The 22,184-nt window shown below is 40.7% G+C and overlaps 1 protein-coding gene across 2 annotated transcripts; it reads right to left on the bottom strand.

Moving 5' to 3' along the window:
* Positions 1–124: 124 nt before the first annotated feature.
* On the bottom strand, positions 125–21,251 carry LOC110510239 (globoside alpha-1,3-N-acetylgalactosaminyltransferase 1). Of its 2 annotated transcripts, XM_090226487.1 has the most exons (11): positions 21,157–21,251; positions 21,036–21,069; positions 20,590–20,591; positions 16,720–16,791; positions 16,340–16,375; positions 8,020–8,154; positions 4,945–4,996; positions 2,954–3,109; positions 2,204–2,328; positions 921–1,083; positions 125–700 (listed from the first exon to the last, which is right to left on the bottom strand). In XM_090226487.1, exons 1-11 carry the CDS (start codon positions 21,234–21,236, stop codon positions 500–502), a joined length of 1,056 nt encoding a protein of 351 aa, XP_090082613.1. In that variant the 5' UTR covers positions 21,237–21,251; the 3' UTR covers positions 125–499. The 2 variants fall into 2 exon arrangements, with proteins under 2 accessions (XP_090082613.1, XP_090082612.1); XM_090226486.1 differs by lacking the exons at positions 4,945–4,996; positions 20,590–20,591; positions 21,036–21,069; positions 21,157–21,251 and having other exon boundaries at positions 16,720–16,792.
* Between the last annotated feature and the right edge of the window lie 933 nt (positions 21,252–22,184).

Below are 22,184 nucleotides of genomic sequence, written 5' to 3' on the forward strand. Positions count from 1 at the left end.
ATCAGGATAGAATTCCGTTGGCCATACATCATTTTCAAGCAGTCTTGCTCCGCTACTGGTTGGACAATGTGAGACACGATGACCACGATGCCAGAGAAATAAATGTAATTTCATGTATAAAATGTCAACTTAATAATAATAAACTTTATTTGTATAGCGCTTTTCAATACAAGTATTAAAGGGCTTCACATCATAATAATTGTAAAAACTGTTCACAGATCAGGGGATGCTAACATGTCGCTGTTAGGGTGGGCACCAACAACACGCTCAGTTGTCTTGAACATCATTATTTTGTTGTGGCAGATCTTAGAGATGAGGAAGACTCAAGAGCTTAAATATAGTTAGCTCTTGAGTCTTTAAAACTCTAGCGTCAATGTCATCACCTCTGGTGGAAGTCTAATTAGCATATTAAAACATTCCTGATCAAAATCTGTCTGTTTAAGCTATCGAAATCTGTCTGTTTAAGCTAAAGATATCTGGGTTTTGCATGGGCTGCATCTCATGGGTTCTCCCTGACCTCTGCCTTGTTCTTGATGACAGAGGAGAAGCGGACGAGTTTTATCTCCTTGGTGTCCCGTCCTCTAGCGTCGTCCCACACATATTCAGGTGACAGCAGCTTGGTGGGCTTATTCTTCACCAGGTACCAGTTCAGGTGACTCTCCTCCTGCCACACAGCCTCAACACCCACAGACTTATCCACCTAGAGGGGGGGTGGGGGTTGGGGGGGAGAAGGGCGGGTGGAGAGGAGGAGGAAGAGGGAGGGATGGGTGGATATAGGGGGAGAGAGTGAGTGACTGCATGTCTGCCTGCATGCGTGCATCTGTCTGTGCGTACGTCTCGGAATGCATGCCTTTCTGTCTGCATGACTGTCTGTCAGGTATGAATGTGTGAGTGTGCGTTTTGCCTGCCTGAGTGCCTACCTCCAGGTGCTCCCTGCACGTCTTGGTCAGCCTATGAACATCCTCCAGCACTCCTCCGAATATGTTGGCCTGGTAGTAGAAGTCTCCCTGGTCCTGAGGTACAGAGGCTGTGGACACAGCCCGCCGCTCGTAGGGGTACTGGCTCCGGGGGTACATATAGAACCTGCAAGATACAAGACCATTTTGTATTGTTACTTTATTTAACCAGGAACATACCCTTACTAAGGTCACGGTAAAACTTTATTTGGATAGTCTGTAGAGCATCTACAAATGTACTATCAGTAACATTTAAACTAACTAACCCTAACCCTGATCTTAGCCCTTACCCTCACCCTAAACATAACCCTTACCCTAACCTCAACCCTTGCTTAGCAACAGATTTTTTGATAGTTTGACCATCTGTAGAGCATCAACAGATCGAAAATCTTGTTGCCAATCCGTGTCACATTTTCTGGCCTTTTCCAGACAAAGAATCGATTTCAAACTGCCTCTGAGCGATGAGCCCAGCCTAGGAGACTGTATATTAAAGGGGACAGTCTAGCGAATTCAGCAATTGTGGTTCTATCTAGCTGTGGAATTCCCAGCTGGATTTAGAGCTCTCAACATGAAAAAAATCTGAAATAATTTAGTAGATTTGAAACACAACCACAATTCTCGTGGTCACAGAGGGACGAAAGCTGAAGTTGTAAGGAGTCTGCAGACATACAAATGGTGTTTCTGCGTCGCTCTGAGGACTCTGGGTAGAAAATGCTCTGTCGTCAGTTATATGAAATGGGGACTAATTTGTACTGTTACTAAATATGATCATATTTGTATATGCAGTAATAAGAATGATCTGAAGGGTTGTCCACATATGTTTGTATATACAGTTATAAGAATGATCTGAGGCGTTGTCCACATATGTTTGTATATACAGTACATTTGGAAATGATTCAGACCCCTTCCCTTTTTACACATTTTGTTACGTTACAGGGGGAAAAAATATATTTTTTAAATAAAATAAAAATTCCTCTTTAAGTAACTATTAAGTGTTTAAGTAAGTATTAACAGGTGTAGACGCTGGCCCTTTAAGTAAGTAAATAAGTAAGTAAGTAAGTAAATTTTACCAGGGGTGGATGCTGGCCCTTTAAGTTATTAAATTAGTAAGTAAATAAGTAAGTAAGTAAGTAAGTAAGTAAGTTTTACCAGGAGTGGATGGCGGCCCTTTAAGTAAGTAAGTAAGTAAATAAATAAGTAAGTATTACCAGGGGTGGATGCTGGCCCTTTAAGTAAGTAAGTATTACCAGGGGTGGATGGCAGCCACCAGTCTCCCCAGCGCCTCGGACCCCACACGGCCATGGAACCTCATGTCTACGTCCAGGCAGAAGATGTAGTGCGCCTCCTGGTGGATGTGATCCTCAATGGCAGTCTGCTTCCAAATAGATGGTTGGTGGATGTTCAGTAGAACTTCAAGCAATCAAACAAATCAATCAAAGTTGATTGTCCTCAGATGTAAATTTGGTTTGCAGGCAGGGTTAAAATTATTTAAAAAATACACAGTCCATACAATCTACTGTCAACAATATTTAAACTAACTGGTATGCACTAACCCTATAGGTATAACCTCTTAACTGTAACCCTAGAAATATGTTGCCTATTATCAACAGTTGATATTTTGTTGATAGTTGGGACATCTGTAGGGAGTTACTACTATATTTTCACATTTAGTCATTTAATGCCTAGTTAAATAAAGGTTCGAATTTTTATTAAAATAAACTTTAGCAGACGCTCTTATCCAGACCAACTTACAGGAGCAATTAGGGTTGTGTGCCTCGCTCAAAGGCACAGACAGATTTTTCATGTAGTCGGCTTGGGGATTCAAACCAGTGACCTTTCAGTTACTGGCCCAACGCTCTTAAACGCTAGGCTACCTGCCGCCCTACTACTACTAATAATAATAATAAATAATAATCTAATAATAATAATAATATTAATAGTTATTAATAATAAACTAAAGAACTCATAATGTAGTAATGATATGAATAAAGTGTGACCTGGATGAGCTCCATGCGGCGGAGGGATATCTCCTGCCAGCGGTCGAACTTCGGCACGCTCACGATGCTGAGCAGCCTGCCGACACCAAGAGTCACGTTGCTAGGCACATCGCCGGGCAGGTCGGTGAACACGTAGTAGTGCACATCCAGCCCCACCTGGAATCACATTTCACTTCAATTGAAAGGGATGGAATTTGTAATGAATTGAGTTACTTTTAGTACATTTAATGTAGTCAGCCAGCAATTGTACAAGTTCTCCCACTTAAAAAGATGAGGCCTGTAATTTTCATCATAGGTACCTTTCAACTATGACAGACAAAATGAGGGAAAAAAATCCAGAAAAATCACATTGTAGGATTTTTAATGCATTTATTTGCAAATGATGGTGAAAAACCATTAGTAACACAAGTCATGGATTAAAATCCTGCAGCGTATGCAAGGTCCCCCTGCTCAAGCCAACGCATGTCCAGGCCCGTCTGAAGTTTGCCAATGACCATCTGGATGATATAGAGGAGGAATGGGAGAAGGTCATGTGGTCTGATGAGACAAAAATAGAGCTTTTTGGTCTAAACTCCACTCGCTGTGTTTGGAGCATGGAGGTGGAAACATCATTCTTTGGGGATGCTTTTCTGCAAAGGGGACAGGACGACTGCACCGTATTGAGGGGAGGATGGATGGGGCCATGTATTGCGAGATCTTGGCCAACAACCTCCTTCCCTCAGTAAGAGCATTGAAGATGGGTCGTGGATGGGTCTTCCAGCATGACAACGACTAGAAACACAGCCAGGGCAACTAAGGAGTGGCTCCATAAGAAGCATCTCAAGACCCAGCCACAACCCATCTTCAATGCTCTTACTGAGGGAAGGAGGTTGTTGGCCAAGATCTCGCAACACATGGCCCCATCCATCCTCCCCTCAATACGGTGCAGTCGTCCTGTCCCCTTTGCAGAAATGCATCCCCAAAGAATGATGTTTCCACCTCCATGCTTCACGGTTGGGATGGTGTTCTTGGGGTTGTACTCATCCTTCTTCTTCCTCCAAACACAGCGAGTGGAGTTTAGACCAAAAAGCTCTATTTTTGTCTCATCAGACCACATGACCTTCTCCCATTTCTCCTCTAGATCATCCAGATGGTCATCGGCAAACTTCAGACGGGCCTGGACATGCGCCTGCTTGAGCAGGGCGACCTTGCGTGCGCTGCAGGATTTTAATCCATGACGGCGTAGTGTGTTACTAATGGTTTTCTTTGAGACTGTGGTCCCAGCTCTCTTCAGGTCATTGACCAGGTCCTGCCATGTAGTTCTGGGCTGATCCCTCACCTTCCTCATGATCATTGATGCCCCACAAGGTGAGATCTTGCATGGAGCCCGAGACCGAGGGTGATTGACCGTCAACTTAACCTTCTTCCATTTTCTAATAATTGCGCCAACAGTTGTTGCCTTCTCACCAAGCTGCTTGCCTATTGTCCTGTAGCCCATCCCAGCCTTGTGCAGGTCTACAATTGTATCCCTGATGTCCTTACACAGCTCTCTGGTCTTGGCCATTGTGGAGAGGTTGGAGTCTGTTTGATTGAATGTGTGGACAGGTGTCTTTTATACAGGTAACGAGTTCAAACAGGTGCAGTTAATATAGGTAATGAGTGGAGAACAGGAGGGATTCTTAAAGAAAAACTAACAGGTCTGTGAGAGCCGAAATTCTTACTGGTTGGTAGGTGATCAAATACTTATGTCATGCAATAAAATGCTAATTAATGACTTACAAATCATACAATGTGATTTTCTGGATTTTTCTCACGGTTGAAGGTGTACCTATGATGAAAATTACAAACCTCTACATGCTTTGTAAGTAGGAAAACCTGCAAAATTGGCAGTGTATCAACTACTTCTCCCCACTGTATAAACACACACACACACACACACAGACATTGTTATCCCTGGACCTTCTTTATATTATACCAGTCAATCCATTTGATAGATAGTTCTGGATTCTCACCATGAAGTGCTTCTCAGATGACTCTAAGAAGTCACGGAGAAAACGAGTGTATCTGTAAGGAAGAATAGAGATGAAATACATATACAGTACCAGTCAAAGGTTTGGACACACCTACTCTTTATTTATACTATTTTCTACATTGTAGAATAATAGTGAAGACATCAAAACTATAAAATAACACATATGGAATCATGTAGTAACCAAAAACATTCCCAGGACATAGACATATCTGATATTGGCAGAAAGCTTAAATTCTTGTTAATCTATCTGCACTGTCCAATATACAGTAGCTATTACAGTGAAAGAATACCATGCTATTGTTTGAGGAAAGTGTACACTAATGAACTTGAAAAGTTATTAATAAACCAATTATGCACATTTGGGCAGTCTTGATACAACAATGTGAACAGAAATACAATGGTTCATTTGATCAGTCTAAAACTTTGCACATACACTGCTGCCATCTAGTGGCCCAAATCTAAATTGCGCCTGGGCTGGAATAATACATTATGGCCTTTCTCCTGCATTTCAAAAATTATGGTACAAAAAAAATATTTTACAAAAACATGTTTTTTTCTTTGTATTATCTTTTACCATATCTAATGTGTTATATTCTCCTACATTCATTTCACATTTCCACAAACGTTAAAGTGTTTCCTGTAAAATGGTATCAACAAAATGCATATCCTTATTTCAGGTCCTGAGCTACAGGCAGTTAGATTTGGATATGTCAATTTAGGTAAAAATTGAAAAAAGGGACAGATCCTTAGACATGAAGGTTTGTCAATCCGTAAAATTTCAAGAACTTTGAAAGTTTCTTCAAGTGCAGTCACAAAAACCATCAAACGCTATGATGAAACTGGCTCTCATGAGGACCGCCACAGGAAAAGGAAGACCGAGTTCTCTGCTGCAGAGGATAAGTTCATTAGAGTTACCAGCCTCAGAAATTGCAGACAAAATAAATGCTTCACAGAGTTCAAGAAACAGACACATCTCAACATCAACTGTTCAGAGGAGACTGCGTGAATCAGGCCTTCATGGTCGAATTGCTGCAAGGAAACCACTACTAAAGGACACCAATAAGAAGAAGAGACTTGCTTGGGCCAAGAAACACGAGCAATGGACGTTAGACCAGTGGAAATCTGCCCTTTGATCTGATGAGTCCAAACTTTAGGCTTTAGGTTCCAACCGCCGTGTCTTCGTGAGATGCAGAGTAGGTGAACGAATGATCTCTGCATGTGTGGTTCCCAATGTGAAGCGTGGAGGAGGAGGAGGAGTGATGGTGTGGGGGTGCTTGTTGGTGACACTGTCAGGGATTTATTTAGAATTCAAGGCACATTTAACCAGCATGGCTACCACAGCATTCCGCAACGATACGCCATCCCATCTGGTTAGCACTTACAGGGACTGTCATTTGTTTTTCAACAGGACAATGACCCAACACACTTCCAGGCCGTCTAAGTGGCAATTTGATTAAGAAGGAGAGTGATGGAGTGCAGCATCAGATGACCTGGCCTCCACAATCACCCAACCTCAATCCAAATCAGATGGTTTTGGATGAGTTGGACCGCAGAGTGATGGAGTGCTGCATCAGATGACCTGGCCTCCACAATCACCCAACCTCAACCCAAAATCAGATGGTTTGGGATGAGTTGGACCGCAGAGTGATGGAGTGCTGCATCAGATGACCTGGCCTCCACAATCACCCAACCTCAATCCAAATCAGATGGTTTTGGATGAGTTGGACCGCAGAGTGATGGAGTGCTGCATCAGATGACCTGGCCTCCACAATCACCCAACCTCAACCCAAAATCAGATGGTTTGGGATGAGTTGGACCGCAGAGTGAAGGAAAAGCAGCCAACAAGTGCTCAGCATTTGTGGGAACTCCTTCAAGACTGTTGGAAAAGTATTCCTCATGAAGCGGTCATCAAGGCAAAGGGTGGCTACTTTGAAGAATGTCAAATATAAAATATATTTGGATTTGTTTAACCCTTTTTTTGTTACTACATGATTCCACATGTGTTATTTCATAGTTTTGATGTCGTCACTATTATTCTACAATGTAGAAAATAGTACAAATAAAGAAAAACCCTTGAATGAGTAAGTCTGTCCTAACTTTTGACTGGTACTGTACATCTATGTGAAACGACAGAACTAAAGTTACTATATCTTCAATGATGGATAAAAAAATTTGACATGGAGAAAACAAGAAGGTGAAACATTCAGGTTGTAAATAATTTATAATTTGAAAGGTTCAGGTAGGACAAGCAAGCGTGCCTGCAGGGGGAAATGTGTATGTAAAAAACACAGCTAGAGACAGACTGCATTCTTGTGACATGAGATGGCCTTATTCGGAAATATGAATTCCATGTTGAGTTGTAGTGTGTGTCCCAAACATTAACCTATTCTCTATATAGGACTCAGGTCAAAAGTAGTGCACTGCATAAGGAATAAGATGCCAGTTGAGACACAATCATAATCCCCACTTGCGAACGGTTTGAAAAATGGAGACAGGCAACATAAATGAGGTTATGATGTAGATAACATCAACCAAAGATATTAACACATGAGGTGAATGCATGTGGAGAGGTGCATGTTGAATATGCATGTGGAGAGGTGCATGTTGAATATGCATGTGGAGAGGGAGGTGCATGTTGAATATGCATGTGGAGAGGTGCATGGTGAAAGCATGTGGAGAGGTGCATGTTGAATATGCATGTGGAGAGGTGCATGTTGAATGCATGTGGAGAGGTGCACGGTGAATGCATGTGGAGAGGTGCATGTTGAATATGCATGTGGAGAGGTGCATGTTGAATGCATGTGGAGAGGTGCACGGTGAATGCATGTGGAGAGGTGCATGGTGAATGCATCTGGAGAGGTGCATGGTGAATGCATCTGGAGAGGTGCATGGTGAATGCATCTGGAGAGGTGCATGGTGAACACTTGTGGATAGGTGCATGCTTGTGTTAGTGGCAGCAGTCTTGACATTTCTTGTAGGTGATACATACACACAAAGGAAGTGATGTAAACATTGCCTTGGCAACAGGTTTCTACACATGGAATCTGTGACTTACTTCCCTACAGCAAACACAGTGGTGGCAATGGTGAGGTTGTGGGACCTGAAAGCCTCGTCTATGACCAGGGGGTCGAAGGTCCCCTCCCAGACTATAGGAGCCAGCCATGGGGTTACAGTCAGCACGTCAGTCCTCCTGAATAGTAATAATAATAATAATAATAATAGTAGTAGTAGTAATAACAGTAATAATAACTATAATATTACATTTCCTGAAGAAACTGTGTGTGCTTACTACCTTGTTTTAAATTATTTATGGTTTTCAGTTTTTATATTATTAATTGTGTGTCCCACATTAGGTGTTTTGTGGTTGAGAAATAATTCACCATACCCATATCTTCCAACAACAATTTATATTTTTTTGTTATTTCAAATAATATTTGTTTTATTGCCGTTTTAATTTTAAGAATGTGGAAGAACAGTATATCTCCAGTGATGATTTCAGTTTGTGGAAGAACAGTATATGTGACATTTTGCATGACTCTTGTAAGATGTCCTTTTTTAACATCTGATATGATGTTTTAAGTACTTTCAAGTACCGATGCCCTTCATGTAAATAACTTAAATGCAATATGCAGTTAATTCATTTGTATGGAGGTTCATTTAAAGGTGGTCTATCAACTTTAGCAATGATGACTTTTCTTAAAAGTTGAGTCATGAAATCTTAGTCTCATTTAAAATGAAGCCCTCAATGTGAACATACCATAGAACTACCAAAATAGAATACAATTAAATTAATTCAATCAAAACAAGCACAACTTGTAAATATCAAATAGGGATAAATGTGATGTGCCAATATGCATGTCCATTATGCAGGTCCCGAAAGTCAATATTACAAAACGTTCAGAAAACCATTCTCTTTGTGTTTAACACTATGATCAGCAATTAAGTTGTGAATTGCATTAAACCCATGCTAAAGGCAAGAAATGTCCTTCTGCACTGAGGTGACAGCAGTAAATAAGTATTAACTGCTTAGAGTTAATGCTAAATGTGGTGACAGAGAGACAGTGTATATTGTAATGAATAAAAAAAGGGAATCAAGATCAAATGAATACTCACATACTGTATGTGATGACTTATTTGTTTTTAATTCATTCAGATTAAAAAAGGTTCAAATGATCACACAAAATAATTATCAACAGAACACATTGTACATAACATTTTCTACACTAGGAACAACATCTTAAAATTAAATTAATTCAATATATTGTGCTGGTTCAAATCATACACAAATTGATTCACATAGAAAACACCTACGATACATTTAATTTCCTACAATAGGGGTGACATGTCTTCTGAAATGTATACAGATTCAACATACTACAGTATACAGGTTCAGGGGATCATAAACTCACAGAAAAAACGTTTAATTATGTAGCTTGGTTTAACAACAAATTATTCACTCTGCAGTGATTCATAAAAAGAGCGTGCAGCAGCTGGCAAGTAGTTGAGCATGGTCATCAGATCTTGGTACTTGTTTTTTTTGATGGGCAGAGGACTCTCATATGCTCTAGGGTAGTGGCTTGCAAAATAGGGAGGTTGAGGTGTAGCTCCTTGTTTTAGTTTGGAGATCAGCCACGACTTCCATCCCTCAAATAGACTGTGGCTCTGTTTGGCGTACAGATTCCAAGGATCCTCAACTGAAATTAGAACAGAAACATTTTAAGTTCCTGACATCAATAACAACTTTCACAGTCAAGCATTAGGATATTTTATTGTTAGAACAACATGTTGCGTGTTGATGGGATGTTAGTAAACTATTCTCTGTGCAATACCTGTGACTTTTAACCACCTCACTGAGGTGATCTGTAGTCCAGCTGGTCGCTTGAGGACAGAATCTGGGAGGTGCCTGAAGTCTTCACATTGCATCCTCATCACCTTGAATGGTTTTGCTGGTTGTGCTTCAAGTATCATCTTTGAAACATCATCAGGTGTATGAAGGACTGACACCTTGCGCCTCTTCTCGATGGTGGCAAAAGATCGATCACAAGGAAGAAAAGAATGACCAGAGACCATGAACTTCTGCTCAACTTGGGTAAAGTAACCCATAGAGACGAGCATCGACATCAGATTGAGCATCCGCCAGTTGTTATTCTGCCCACAGCATCTGTCAGCATCTGTACAGAGAATACAATATGTTTGTAATTGATATTCATATAGACATTAATTCATATTTTCACTTGCCTGAAGACAGCTGTTGGTTAGCTGGAACACAGACATGAAAGTAACCTTGCACACATTCAATCTCTGGCCTGCTTGCTGTACATGGTATTTGAAGGTTTGTTTCCGTCGTTTGTTCTCCTTTGTATCCTCAGGTTTACGTCTCTGTTTCACCTCACGCTGCAATAAAAATTGACAATGATGAATTCAGAATTTAATATACTGTAGCACATTCAGGATATTGCTTGATCAGGACCTCCATCTTTCACACACTCCCAATCTATACACAGAATGAGTTTGTATTGCACCATTGTGTAACACAGCACTTTTAGAGTTAACGTTAATGTACGTATCATTACTGTCAAAGTTAAACTATGCAAGTGTTCAATATAGCTATTATAATAATAGGCGTTTTGTCTTATTTCTAACCTGTTCTAAGCCGGAGAGAATCAACGCCTGTTGTTTCTCGTATGGGACAGTATAGAACCTGTTGAACAGATGCAGCTTGCGTTCATCAGTCAACTTTCCACAATCCTTTCTGCACGTCGTGGAACACGCTCTTCCCTGCAGGATACAGTGTAACTAGCTAGCTACTGTAGCCATGTCGAATCATCCGGTGGACGGAGAAAAAGTAGCTAGCTATGTTTCTTCTATAATCTAACAATAACATTTGTAACGATAATGTATGAGTTAGTAGCCAACAAACTTTAGCTAATATGTTTTCTCTATAGTTACAAATTAGACAACCCAGAACATACATGTTAGTTACTGTACTCTATAGCTAGCTAGCTTGATTGTTTGATATACGGTTCTTTGTTTTACGTTTCTTTCCCACATTTCTGCGATTTTCATCAGCAACAGAAAGGTTGTGCGCTTGTCCGTCCATTCTGAGTGGTGCACATAAACGGTTATTCCACGAGAGCCTATCTTTAAATTTAAAATTATTGTTAATTAGCGCGTGGAAAGCTTGTGAAACCGGTTCACTATAGAAAAATGGTGTCCAATAATGATTTTTCATGTATATCTAATTTTTTTTTTTAAATGTCACATATGGTTCTTCGTCTGTAGGATTCATTATTGATGGTGGGTTTATATGCTAATTTATGCACATTTAAATAGGTATAATTATATAGTTTTGAAAATGTTGAAATGGCAGCAGTAGCATTCAAAATGTCTACCACTGTGTTCTTATGTTTAGCATTGAATCCATGAAATGACATGATCATTTATGAAAATGTACATTGTTTATAATATTTAAAGGTTAGGATAGCCTGGATATTTTAAAGTTGGTGTTGTAGCTTAAATGGCCAAGGAGCATTTTAAATGGTTATATTTGAAAAGGTATAGATAGATGGAACGCTTGAACAGTGCAAGAGTTACCATTACCAGCGGGGTATTGAATGCAAATCTGAAGTTTGTTTGGAGCTTTTGGAGGTATAAAAATCTCATGCTTGATGTTTAGGTGGAGACTGGTTGAGCTGCTCAGTTAGATTGTATGGACAAAAACAAATTAACAGTTTCCCCCGCTTCAGATAATAACACATTCTTGAACAGGAACGGATGTTGCATTATCAAGGACCTCAGCCACCCGAGCCACGGCCTGTTCACCCCGCTATCATCCAGAAGGTGAGGTCAGTAAAGATGCATCAAAGCTGGGACCGAGAGACTGAGAGACTGGCCATCAGACTGTTAAATAGCCATCACTAGTCGGCATCCATCCAGTACCCTGCCCTGAACAAAGTCACTGTCACTAGCCGGCTACCACCCAGTTACTAAACACTGCACCTTAGGACAGGGTTCCCCAACTCGTGGCCCACGAGCCGAATTTGGCCCGCAGGTTTTCTGAGAAAAATAAATAAATAAATAAAATTATTTTTGACTTTCATTGTTGGACATAAAAAACAGGAAATCAGCTCGAAGTGATTTTAATTTAAGAAATCTGATCCCAGGTATTCCCATGCTTTAAACCTGTTGGGGCTAGGGGGCACAAGGAGTTCCCTAAAGGGAACACCACCTCCCATTCAGCTGAAAAAAATATTATTTTGAAATATTTAACTTTCACACATTAACAAGTCCAATACAGCAAATGAAAGATAAACATCTTGTTAATCTACCCATCGTGTCCGAATTTTAAAATGTTTTACAGCGAAAACGTATTTATGTTAGATGACCACCAAATTCAAAAGCACACACAGCGATTTTTCAGTCACAAAAGCATAAATATAGATAAAATGAATCACTAACCTTTGATTATCTCCATCGGAGGACACTCATAGGACATCATGTCATACATGTATTGTGTGTTTTGTTCGATAATGTGCATATATATATATATATCAAAAATCTCAGTTTACATTGGCGCATTACGTGCAGTAATGTTTTGATTCCAAAACATCCGGTGATTTTGCAGAAATACTCACAATAAACATTGATAAAAGATGCAAGTGTTATTCACAGAATTAAAGATAAATGTATCCTCTATGCAACCGCAGTGTCAGATTTTTTTTTTTTTTACTTTACGGAAAAAGAAGCATCAACGGAAGCTACAAAAAAACACTATAAATATTCACTTACCTTTGAATATCTTCATCAGAAGGCAGTTCCAGGAATCCAAGTTCGACAATAAATGACTGATTTGTTCCATAAAGCCCACCATTTAGCCACTTGTTGTTAGCTTGTTCAGCCCAGCATTCAATCCTCAAAAAGCACGAGCAATTCCTCCAGACAAACTCAAAAGGTTCCGTTACAGGTCGTAGAAACAAGTCAAATGATGTATGCAATCCATATTTAGGATGTTTTAAACATTAAATCAGCAATAAGGTTCCAACCGGAGAATTTCATTGTCTGAAGAAACGCATTGGAACGCAAGAACACTCTCTCGTGACCGCGCGTAATGAGACCGAGGCTTTCTGCCAGACCACCCACGCAAAGAGCTATTATGAGCCCCTCCTTTATAGTAGAATCATACAACCAGAATCTAAAGACGTTGACATCTTGTGGAAGCCCTAGGAAGTGCATGCTCATCCATATCTAAGATGGACATCAAATGGCACTGTTTTCAAAATTGAGTTCTCACTTCCTGTTTGGATTTCTTCGCAGGTTTTTGTCTGGCATGAGTTCTGTTATACTCACAGACATAATTCAAACAGTTTTAGAAACTTCAGAGTGTTTTCTATCCACCAGTAATAATAATATGCATATATTCCCATCTGGGAAAGAGTAGGAGGCAGTTAACTCTGGGCACACCTTTCATCCAAAAGTGAAAATGCTGCCCCCTAGCCCCAACAGGTTTTAATAGAGAGACACGTGATTGTATACAAATGTAAGCAAGGTTTGAAATTATTGTGTTTTAGTCAAACATGATATCTGCTTGGGCTTCTTGCAGTCAATTTGCAGTCTACAAATTATTTATTCCTCAGAAATCTACACACAATACCATATAATGACAAAGCAAAAACGTTTTTTTTTTTTTTTGCAAATGTATAAAAAAATATATATAAAACAGAACTATGTCATTTACATAATTATTCAGACCCTTGGCTATAAGACTCGAAATTGAGCTCAGGTGCATTCCGGTTTCCATTGATCATCCTTGAGATGTTTCTACAACTTGATTGGAGTCCACCTGTGGTAAATTCAATTGATTGGACATGATCTGGAAAGGCACACAACTGTCTATATAAAGGTCCCACAGTTGACAGTGCATGTCAGAGCAGAAACCAAGCCATGAGATCGAAGTAATTGTCCGTAGAGCTCCAAGAAAGGATTGTGTAAAAGGCACAGATCTGGGGAAGGGTACCAAAAAATGTCTGCAGCATTGAAGGTTCCGAAGAACACAATGGCCTCATTCTTAAATGGAAGCAGTTGGGAACCGCCAAGACTCTTCCTAGAGCTGGCCGCTCGGCCAAGCTGAGCAATAGGGGGAGAAGGGCCTTGGTTAGGGAGGTGACCAAGAACCCGATGTTCACTCTGACAGAGCTCCAGAGTTCCTTTGTGGAGATGAGAGAACCTTCCAGAAGGACAACCATCTCTGCTGCACTCCACCAATCAGGCCTTTATGGTAGAGTGGCCAGAAGGAAGCCACTCCTCAGTAAAAGGCACATGACAAACCGCTTGGAGTTTGACAAAAGGACTCTCAGACCATGAGAAACAAGATTCTCTGGTCTGATGAAGCCAAGATGGAAGATCTTTGGCCTGAATGCAAAGAGTCACCTGGTTTCCTCCAGATGTACCGCTCATCACCTGGCCAATACCATCCCTATGGTGAAGCATGTAGGGATGGTACAGCACAGCATTCAGCAGCAGGGACTGGGAGACTAGTCAGGATCGAGGGAAAGATGAACGCTTTCATCCTTGATGAAAACTTGCTCCAGAGCGCTCAGGACCTCAGACTGGGGCTCACCTTCCAACAGGACAACGACCCTAAGCACATTTTTATTTTACCTTTATTTAACTAGGCAAGTCAGTTAAGAACAAATTCTTATTTACAATGACAGCCTAGGAACAGTGCCTTGCCTTGACAGGTTTTTACCTTGTCTGTTCTGGGATTCGATCTAGCAACCTTTCGGTTACTGGCCCAACACTCTAACCACTACGCTACCTGCTGCCCCCATAGGCAAGATAATGCAGGAGTGGCTTCGAGAGGAGTCTCTGAATGTCCTTGAGTGGCCCAGCCAGAGCCCGGACTTGAACCCGTTCAAACATCTCTGGAGAGATGAAAAAAGTGAAGGGGTCTGAATACATTCTGAATGCACTATATATACAGTCATGTGATAAAGTAACTACACCCCTGGAAAGTGGTGTATTTTTTTTTTACATATTCCAAGCAATTCGAAGTACATCATCCCACCGTCTGACGGATCATCTATACATTGAGAAAATTCCAGACCACACGCAATCTACCTAGGACAGGTCATCCTACCAAATTCAGCCCCAGAGCTGACCGAAAGATGCTCACAGTAGTCTCCAAGAACCCCAGGGTAGCATTAAGTGATCTATAGACTATCTCTTGCCACAATCAATGTCGAGTCAACTGTCAGAAAGAGACTGCACAAACTTGGCCTACATGGGAGGTCAGAAAGGAAGAAGCCTCTTCTCTTCAAAAATAATATCAAGACAACTGGCGTTTGCCAGACAACACCTGGGTAAAGACAAACTACTGGAACAATCTGGACAGATGAGACAAAGGTGGTGTTTGGTCACAATGCCAGATGCCATGTTTGACGAAAATGAAACACTGCCTTTGAACAGAAGAAACTCATACCAATCGTAAAGCATGAAGGTTGTGGCAATATAGTTTGGGGCTGCTTTGCTACCTCAGGGCCTGGCCAACTTCCCATCATTGAGTCAGCCATAAATTATATATTGATTGATATGAGCAACTTTTCTTACTCCAATGAAATGAAATGAAATGTTATTGGTCACATATACATGGTTAGCAGATGTTAATGTGAGTGCAGCAAATTGCTTCTGCTTCTAGTTCCGACAGTGCAGTAATATCTAACAAGTATTCTAACAATTCCACAACAACTACCTAATACACACAAATATAAAAAGGGGTGAATGAGAATATGTACACTGCTGTTCAAAAATTTGGGGTCACTCAGAAATGTCATTGTTTTTGAAAGAAAAGCACATTTTTTTGTCCATTAAAATAACATGAAAATGATCAGAAATACAGTGTAGACATTGTTAATGTTGTCAATGACTATTGTAGCTGGAAACGGCTGATTTTTTATGGAATATCTACATAGGTGTACAGAGGCCCATTATTAGCAACCATCACTCCTGAGTTCCATATGTGTTAGCTAATCCAAGTTTATCATTTTAAAAAGGCTAATTGATCATTAGAAAACCCTTTTGCAATTATGTTAGCACAGCTGAAAACTGTTGTGGTAATTCAAGAAGCAATAAAACTGGCCTTCTATTTAATGAAGCTGCCAGTTGAGGACTTGTGAGGTGTCTGTTTCTCAAACTAGACACTAATGTACTTGTTCCCTTGCTCAGTTGTGGACTGGGGCCTCCCACTCCTCTTTCTATTCTGGTTATAGTCAGTTTGCACATTCAGGGCTCGAAGCACCCAGTTTATAATATAATATAGAATTCAAACAATAGAATACAGCTCTATTGTAATGCTGTATTCTGCATGTGCTGCCACTTACACTGGTTCCATAAGCTTGGCTTGATTGCTCTGTAATCTGAAAAACACGGAGAGCACGTTTACTTTTTGCAGAGAACAGACTGGCACTGATATAATAATACAAATGTTGAAGGCTAAGACTTGTTTGGGGTACCAGTCTGTTTGTGCCATCATGCCACTTCTTGTCATGTTTGGGATGAAAAGGAGTGGCACGATTGCACAAACAGATCACGGACCAGGCTGTGGTTGGTTGATGAAGTAATGAAATGTTATTAATAGTATAAAGAGTACAGTGCAGTATGGTGCAGTATGGTGCAGTACGGTGCAGTACGGTGCAGTATGGTGCAGTATGGTGCAGGTTCAACAGGTGTTTACAGTCAGTATCCACACGTACTCACTCACCTGTGATTCAGCACAACCTGGTGATTCACCTGGTGCCATGTTAACCCCTCCACATACTCACCGAGACCCTCACTGAAAGACAGACAGCAGAGAAAGGAGAGAGAGAGAGAGTGGTTCAGTTAGTAGAGCATGGCGCTTGCAACACCAGGGTTGTGGATTTCTCCCATTCGTCTCTGCAGATCCTCTTAAGCTCTGTCAGGTTGGATGGAGAGCATTGCTGCACAGCTATTTTCAGATCTATCCAGAGATGTTCGATTGGGTTCAAATCCGGGCTCTGGCTGGGCCACTCAAGGACATTGAGACTTGTTCCAAAGCCACTCCTGCTTTGTCTTGGCTGTGTGCTTGGGGTCATTGTTCTGTTGGAAGGTGAACCTTCAAACCAGTCTGAGGTCCTGAGCGTTCTGGATCAGGTTTCCATTAAGGATCTCTGTACTTTGCTCCGTTCATCTTTGAACTGAGGGTAATTACAATTACCCACCCTTGACATTGAGGGTTATGGTGTAGGGGTTACTGACCGACCATCATCAACATCGCTGACTGTGGAGTCAAGCAAAAGTGACTGAATGGAGGTGGCGATGCGAGTCAATGCAATGGAGCCTGAGGTAACGCTAACCAGTCATGACTGTTGTTGGACTAGGCTAGCGTTAGACACCGGACAACATTGTTTCAACTCTAGTTGAAGGTAACTAGCTAATTGCGTCTGAGGTGTTTTGTGTAACACCTCCCAGCAAATAACGTTGCTAACTGCAACACAATTTATCCGTGTACCCCTGTTATTAGGTAACATTAGTTTACAGATTTTTTTTTGTATTGTTTTGTTAACTCCACCTTGTTTAGTTAGACTGAAGTTGACATAGCTGTTTGCTGAAAAATAAATGAGCCTGTATTTGCTGTGTGTTGTGTGTGTGTGTGTGCAAAGCATACAACAGGTAGCCTGATATATTTGGGTTCAGTCGTCTTAACAAAACGTGTGTTTGTTTTCAGGATGACGTCTCCATCTCGGAAAATGTTTTCATCCTGGAGGAGACTGTGCAGGAGGCAGGTGATACATGCCAATCCATGTTATTTCTAAGACTATTGTTTATTTCAAGTATATGCCGTGATTATTGAATATAACTATAGCGTAATTGATGCCTTAATCGTGTTCTACCAACAGGAAAGAACGGTTAGTACAGCATGCCAAACTGACCCCTAGGTCCCAGAGTGTTCCTGTGCTGCAGTGGAGAAGAGGTCCACTTGGACCATCACTAAAGAGCTCAGGGCCCAGCTAGATTGCGCTCACGACCATCAGTATACAACCGAGTCCTGCCCCTATACGCCATAGATGGAGCTGACGGAGAGTGAGATCAGTGAAGACCAGAACTCGCTGTATGAACCTGAGAGCTCAGAATCACAATCACAGTTCGAGTCAAGATACACTATTGATCCCTTTGGGGGAGCGGGCTGGTGTTCCCAAAAATTGGAGAAGGAGCAGGTAATTCAACAGCGAAATCAAAGATTCACCCTCCCATAAAGGGAATCGGAGTGGAATGGTTTTTCCATAGATTTGTTTTTTTACCTGTTTTAATGCATGTCCTACCTTGTCCGGGTTCTGCTGTTTTAATGGATGTTCTACCTTGTCCCGGTTCTGCTGTTTCAATGGATGTTCTACCTTGTCCGGGTTCTGCTGTTTTAATAGATGTTCTACCTTGTCCGGGTTCTGCTGTTTCAATGGATGTTCTACCTTGTCCGGGTTCTGCTGTTTCAATGGATGTGCTACCTTGTCCGGGTTCTGCTGTTTCAATGCATGTGCTACCCTATCCCGGTCCTGGTGTTTTAACAGATGTGCTACCCTGTCCCGGTCCTGGTGTTTTAACAGATGTGCTACCCTGTCCTGGTGTTTTAACAGATGTGCTACCCTGTCCCGGTTCTGGTGTTTTTCGAATCTCTCTCAACCTATTAATGCTCAGCTATGAAAAGACAACTGACATTTTCTCCTGAGGTGTTGAACTGTTGCATCCTCTATAACCACTGTGGTTATTATTGTGATGTAAAAAGGGCTTTTGTAAAATACGATTGATTGTTTGCTGTGCTGGATGCTGTGTATTCACTAACTTTCTGAATGTTGGAAATGTTTATAGTATATGTAACATATTTTGGTGTGTATTTAATCTGCATCTTAACTTAAAGTGACAATCAGCAGTAGAAACAATAACAAGGTGTCTCCCTGCTCCTCTTTCGGTAAAAAGCTGAGGGATGGGCCTGGATAAATGTAACCACTCAAATTCATAGACTGAGATATAGATGCAAGGACTGACCATCCATAATATCAACATTGTATTCCTGTTTCTATGATCTGTTTCCGCTACCATGTACCCAATTCTCCTTGGATAAAGGTGTCTTCTAAATGGCATATTATTAAAGTCTACTTTGACTCTGCCAACTAGTTGCCCGTGTGTGTACCATTCCTTTCCAATAGATGGCAGCCAAAGCTAGTTGAAGTCACTACTCTAGCGACAGGGACATGGGATTAGTGCGCACCGAAAGTAGTTCACTTCGAAGCAAGTTTATCTGGTTACACGTGAACCTGTTGTAATAGTGGACAAGCTAACGAACACTATTTTTTACATAGATCAAATGCCTGGGTTGTATGTTTTAGGCTAGGCTAGATTTACTAAATAACTTTTATTCAGCGCCTTATGGAAGAAACGGCACACGCAGTGATGAGACGCCGCACACCTCGTCCAATTATCCCTTGTGCCGATAAGTTGAACTAGCGATAAACTGTCAGCCTGGATGCTTTGCAAAAAAAATCATAAGAAAAATGTGTCTGATACCGAAACTAAATCACAATGTATTTATAATGAGCACGCCCCACTATTGTTTAAAATGAGATTTCATTAATCATGATGCTGTCTGCGATTCCAACTCTGGTAACACATTTACGTTTAGACGACCAAAGTGCCAAACAGCGCTGACGATAAACATCTTTATATGATATATATAAAGATGTTTATGTTTGTACATAATATATATATATATCATATAAAGATGTTTATCGTCAGCGCTGTTTGGCACTTTGGTAACACATGTACGTTTAGACGACCAGAGTTGGAATCGCAGATAGCATCATGATTAATGAAATCTCATTTTAAACAATAATGGGGCGTGCTCATTATAAATACATTCCTAGGGCCTAGGAACAGTGGGTTAACTGCCTTGTTCAGGGACAGAACGACAGATTTGTACATTGTCAGCTCGGTGATTCAATCTAGCAACCTTTCGGTTACTAGTTCAAACAATAACATGTTCACCAATTATTTAACTGTCATATCGTCTGCTGACTGGTTGTGTAACCTCTTCTGCCAGGAAGTCCTTCATAAGGATTAGTAACACAATAAATCGCAAAACAGACTGACAGGAACCTCTGACTGGATGTAATACGGCTACCATCTCTCTCCAACACACACTCATACTCTAGCCATTACCTGGCAGTATCCCCACTCTCACCATTTTGTGTTTACCTATGCCAACCCTCTAGCTGAGGTGTTTCATGCGGCATATCTGTGTTGTGACTGCTAGGAGAACGAACTCTGATCTGGGGCAACGATCAAAAATGAACGGCTTCAGTAGGTTTATTGGCTCCCTAACTAACAATTCTTTCATTCTCTGTAATAAACTCATTCTCAAACTTGGAGCTACTTTGTAAATTCAGCCATTTTGTGGTGTTCCAAAATGCTCTCTCCTGCCAGTGACGCAACAATGCCAATATGGCGATGTACACTTACAGTTAGCTGGCGTTCTATATCATAGTGTTTCCATTCCCCTTTAAAGACTGTTTGTACATAGTCCCCCATTTTAGGGGAGAAAAAAATATTAGGACAAATTCACTTCTATGTATTTAAGCAGTATAAAGTTATGTATTTGGTCCCATATTCATAGCATGCAATGATTACATCAAGCTTGTGACTGGTAGCATCCACATTAATGTAGAAGTGTTTAGAAACAAATTATACTCTTATTTATCATAAAAGTGACTCCAAAATGACACAGCACATTATTTACCATTCATTTCTATTGGGCACAAAATAATCTGAAACACAATTTAAACAGCTAATGCATCCAGCAAATGTGTAGAACTTTAGCAACACATTACAGTCCAGCATCCACCCAGCTTCAGCCACACCTTACAGCACAGCATCCACCCAGCTTTAGCCACACCTTACAGCACAGCATCCACCCAGCTTTAGCCACACCTTACAGCACAGCATCCACCCAGCTTTAGCCACACCTTACAGCACAGCATCCACCCAGCATTGTAATACATGTTTTCTTACTTGAGAGAGAGATGCGCAGGGTGAGAAGACAAGCCTTTGATGAGGAGAATAAAAAAAATTAAACAATAGTGATGACAATAAAAAGTTCAAATGTAGGCTACAGCTTCTCAAATGTCATTACCAGCAGAGAACCATTCCCCCAGCGATTACTAAAGCAAGTAGCCAGTGTTCACGCTCTGGAGAAGAAAAAAAGACTGTCATTAACAACCAACAATATTAATTTCTGCTAAATAAGAAGTACTGTAACTACAGTACCAGTCAAAGTTTGGACACACCTACTCATTCCAGAGCTTTTCTTTATTTTTAATATTTCCTACATTGTAGAATAGTAGTGAAGACATCAACTATAAAATAACACGTATGGAATCATGTATGGAATCACATATGGAATCATGTAGGGAATCACTTCACATTTTTCAAAGCAGCCACCCTTTGCCTTGATGACAGCTTTGCAGCTTTAATAGTGAATTGGTGGAATTTATTTTCTTATTAATGCGTTTGAGCCAATCAGTTGTGTTGTGACAAGGTAGGGGTGGTATACAGAAGATAGCCCTATTTGGTAAAAGTCCAAGTCCGTATTATAGCAAGAACAGCTCAAATAAGCAAAGAGAAACGACAGTCCATCATTACTTTAAGACCGGTGAAACTCTGTCCTTTGGTCTGATGGGTCCAAATTTGAGATTTTTGCTTGCAACCACCCTGTCTTTGTGAGATGCAGAGTAGGTGAACAGATGATCTCCACATTCACCACAGTCAAGAGTGGATGATGGATTAATGTTACATGTCAGTTACAATACTAGCTCAGCACTGCGAATATACCCTAATTTAGTTGTTTTCTGTTAAGTTAAACAGCATTTATCTTGCCAGTTACATCTGTCATCTAAATAGTAGCCAGTTTCTGCTCTGCTTGCTTTTACAACTCAGTGATCGAATGCACTGTATCTGTTGCGTTCTGAAAGTATTCAGACCCATTGACATCTCAAATTTACTTACAGCCTTCTTTGTTTTTCCCCCTCATCAATCTACACACAATACCCCATATTGACAAAGCAAAAGCAGGTTTTTCTAAATGTTTGCAATTTATTTGATTTATAAAAACTGAAATATCACATTTACATATGAATTCAGACCCTTTACTCAGTACTTTGT

The sequence above is a fragment of the Oncorhynchus mykiss genome, chromosome 29 (assembly GCF_057628025.1).
Source record: "Oncorhynchus mykiss isolate SJ-2025 chromosome 29, ASM5762802v1, whole genome shotgun sequence".
Lineage (NCBI taxonomy): Eukaryota > Metazoa > Chordata > Actinopteri > Salmoniformes > Salmonidae > Oncorhynchus > Oncorhynchus mykiss.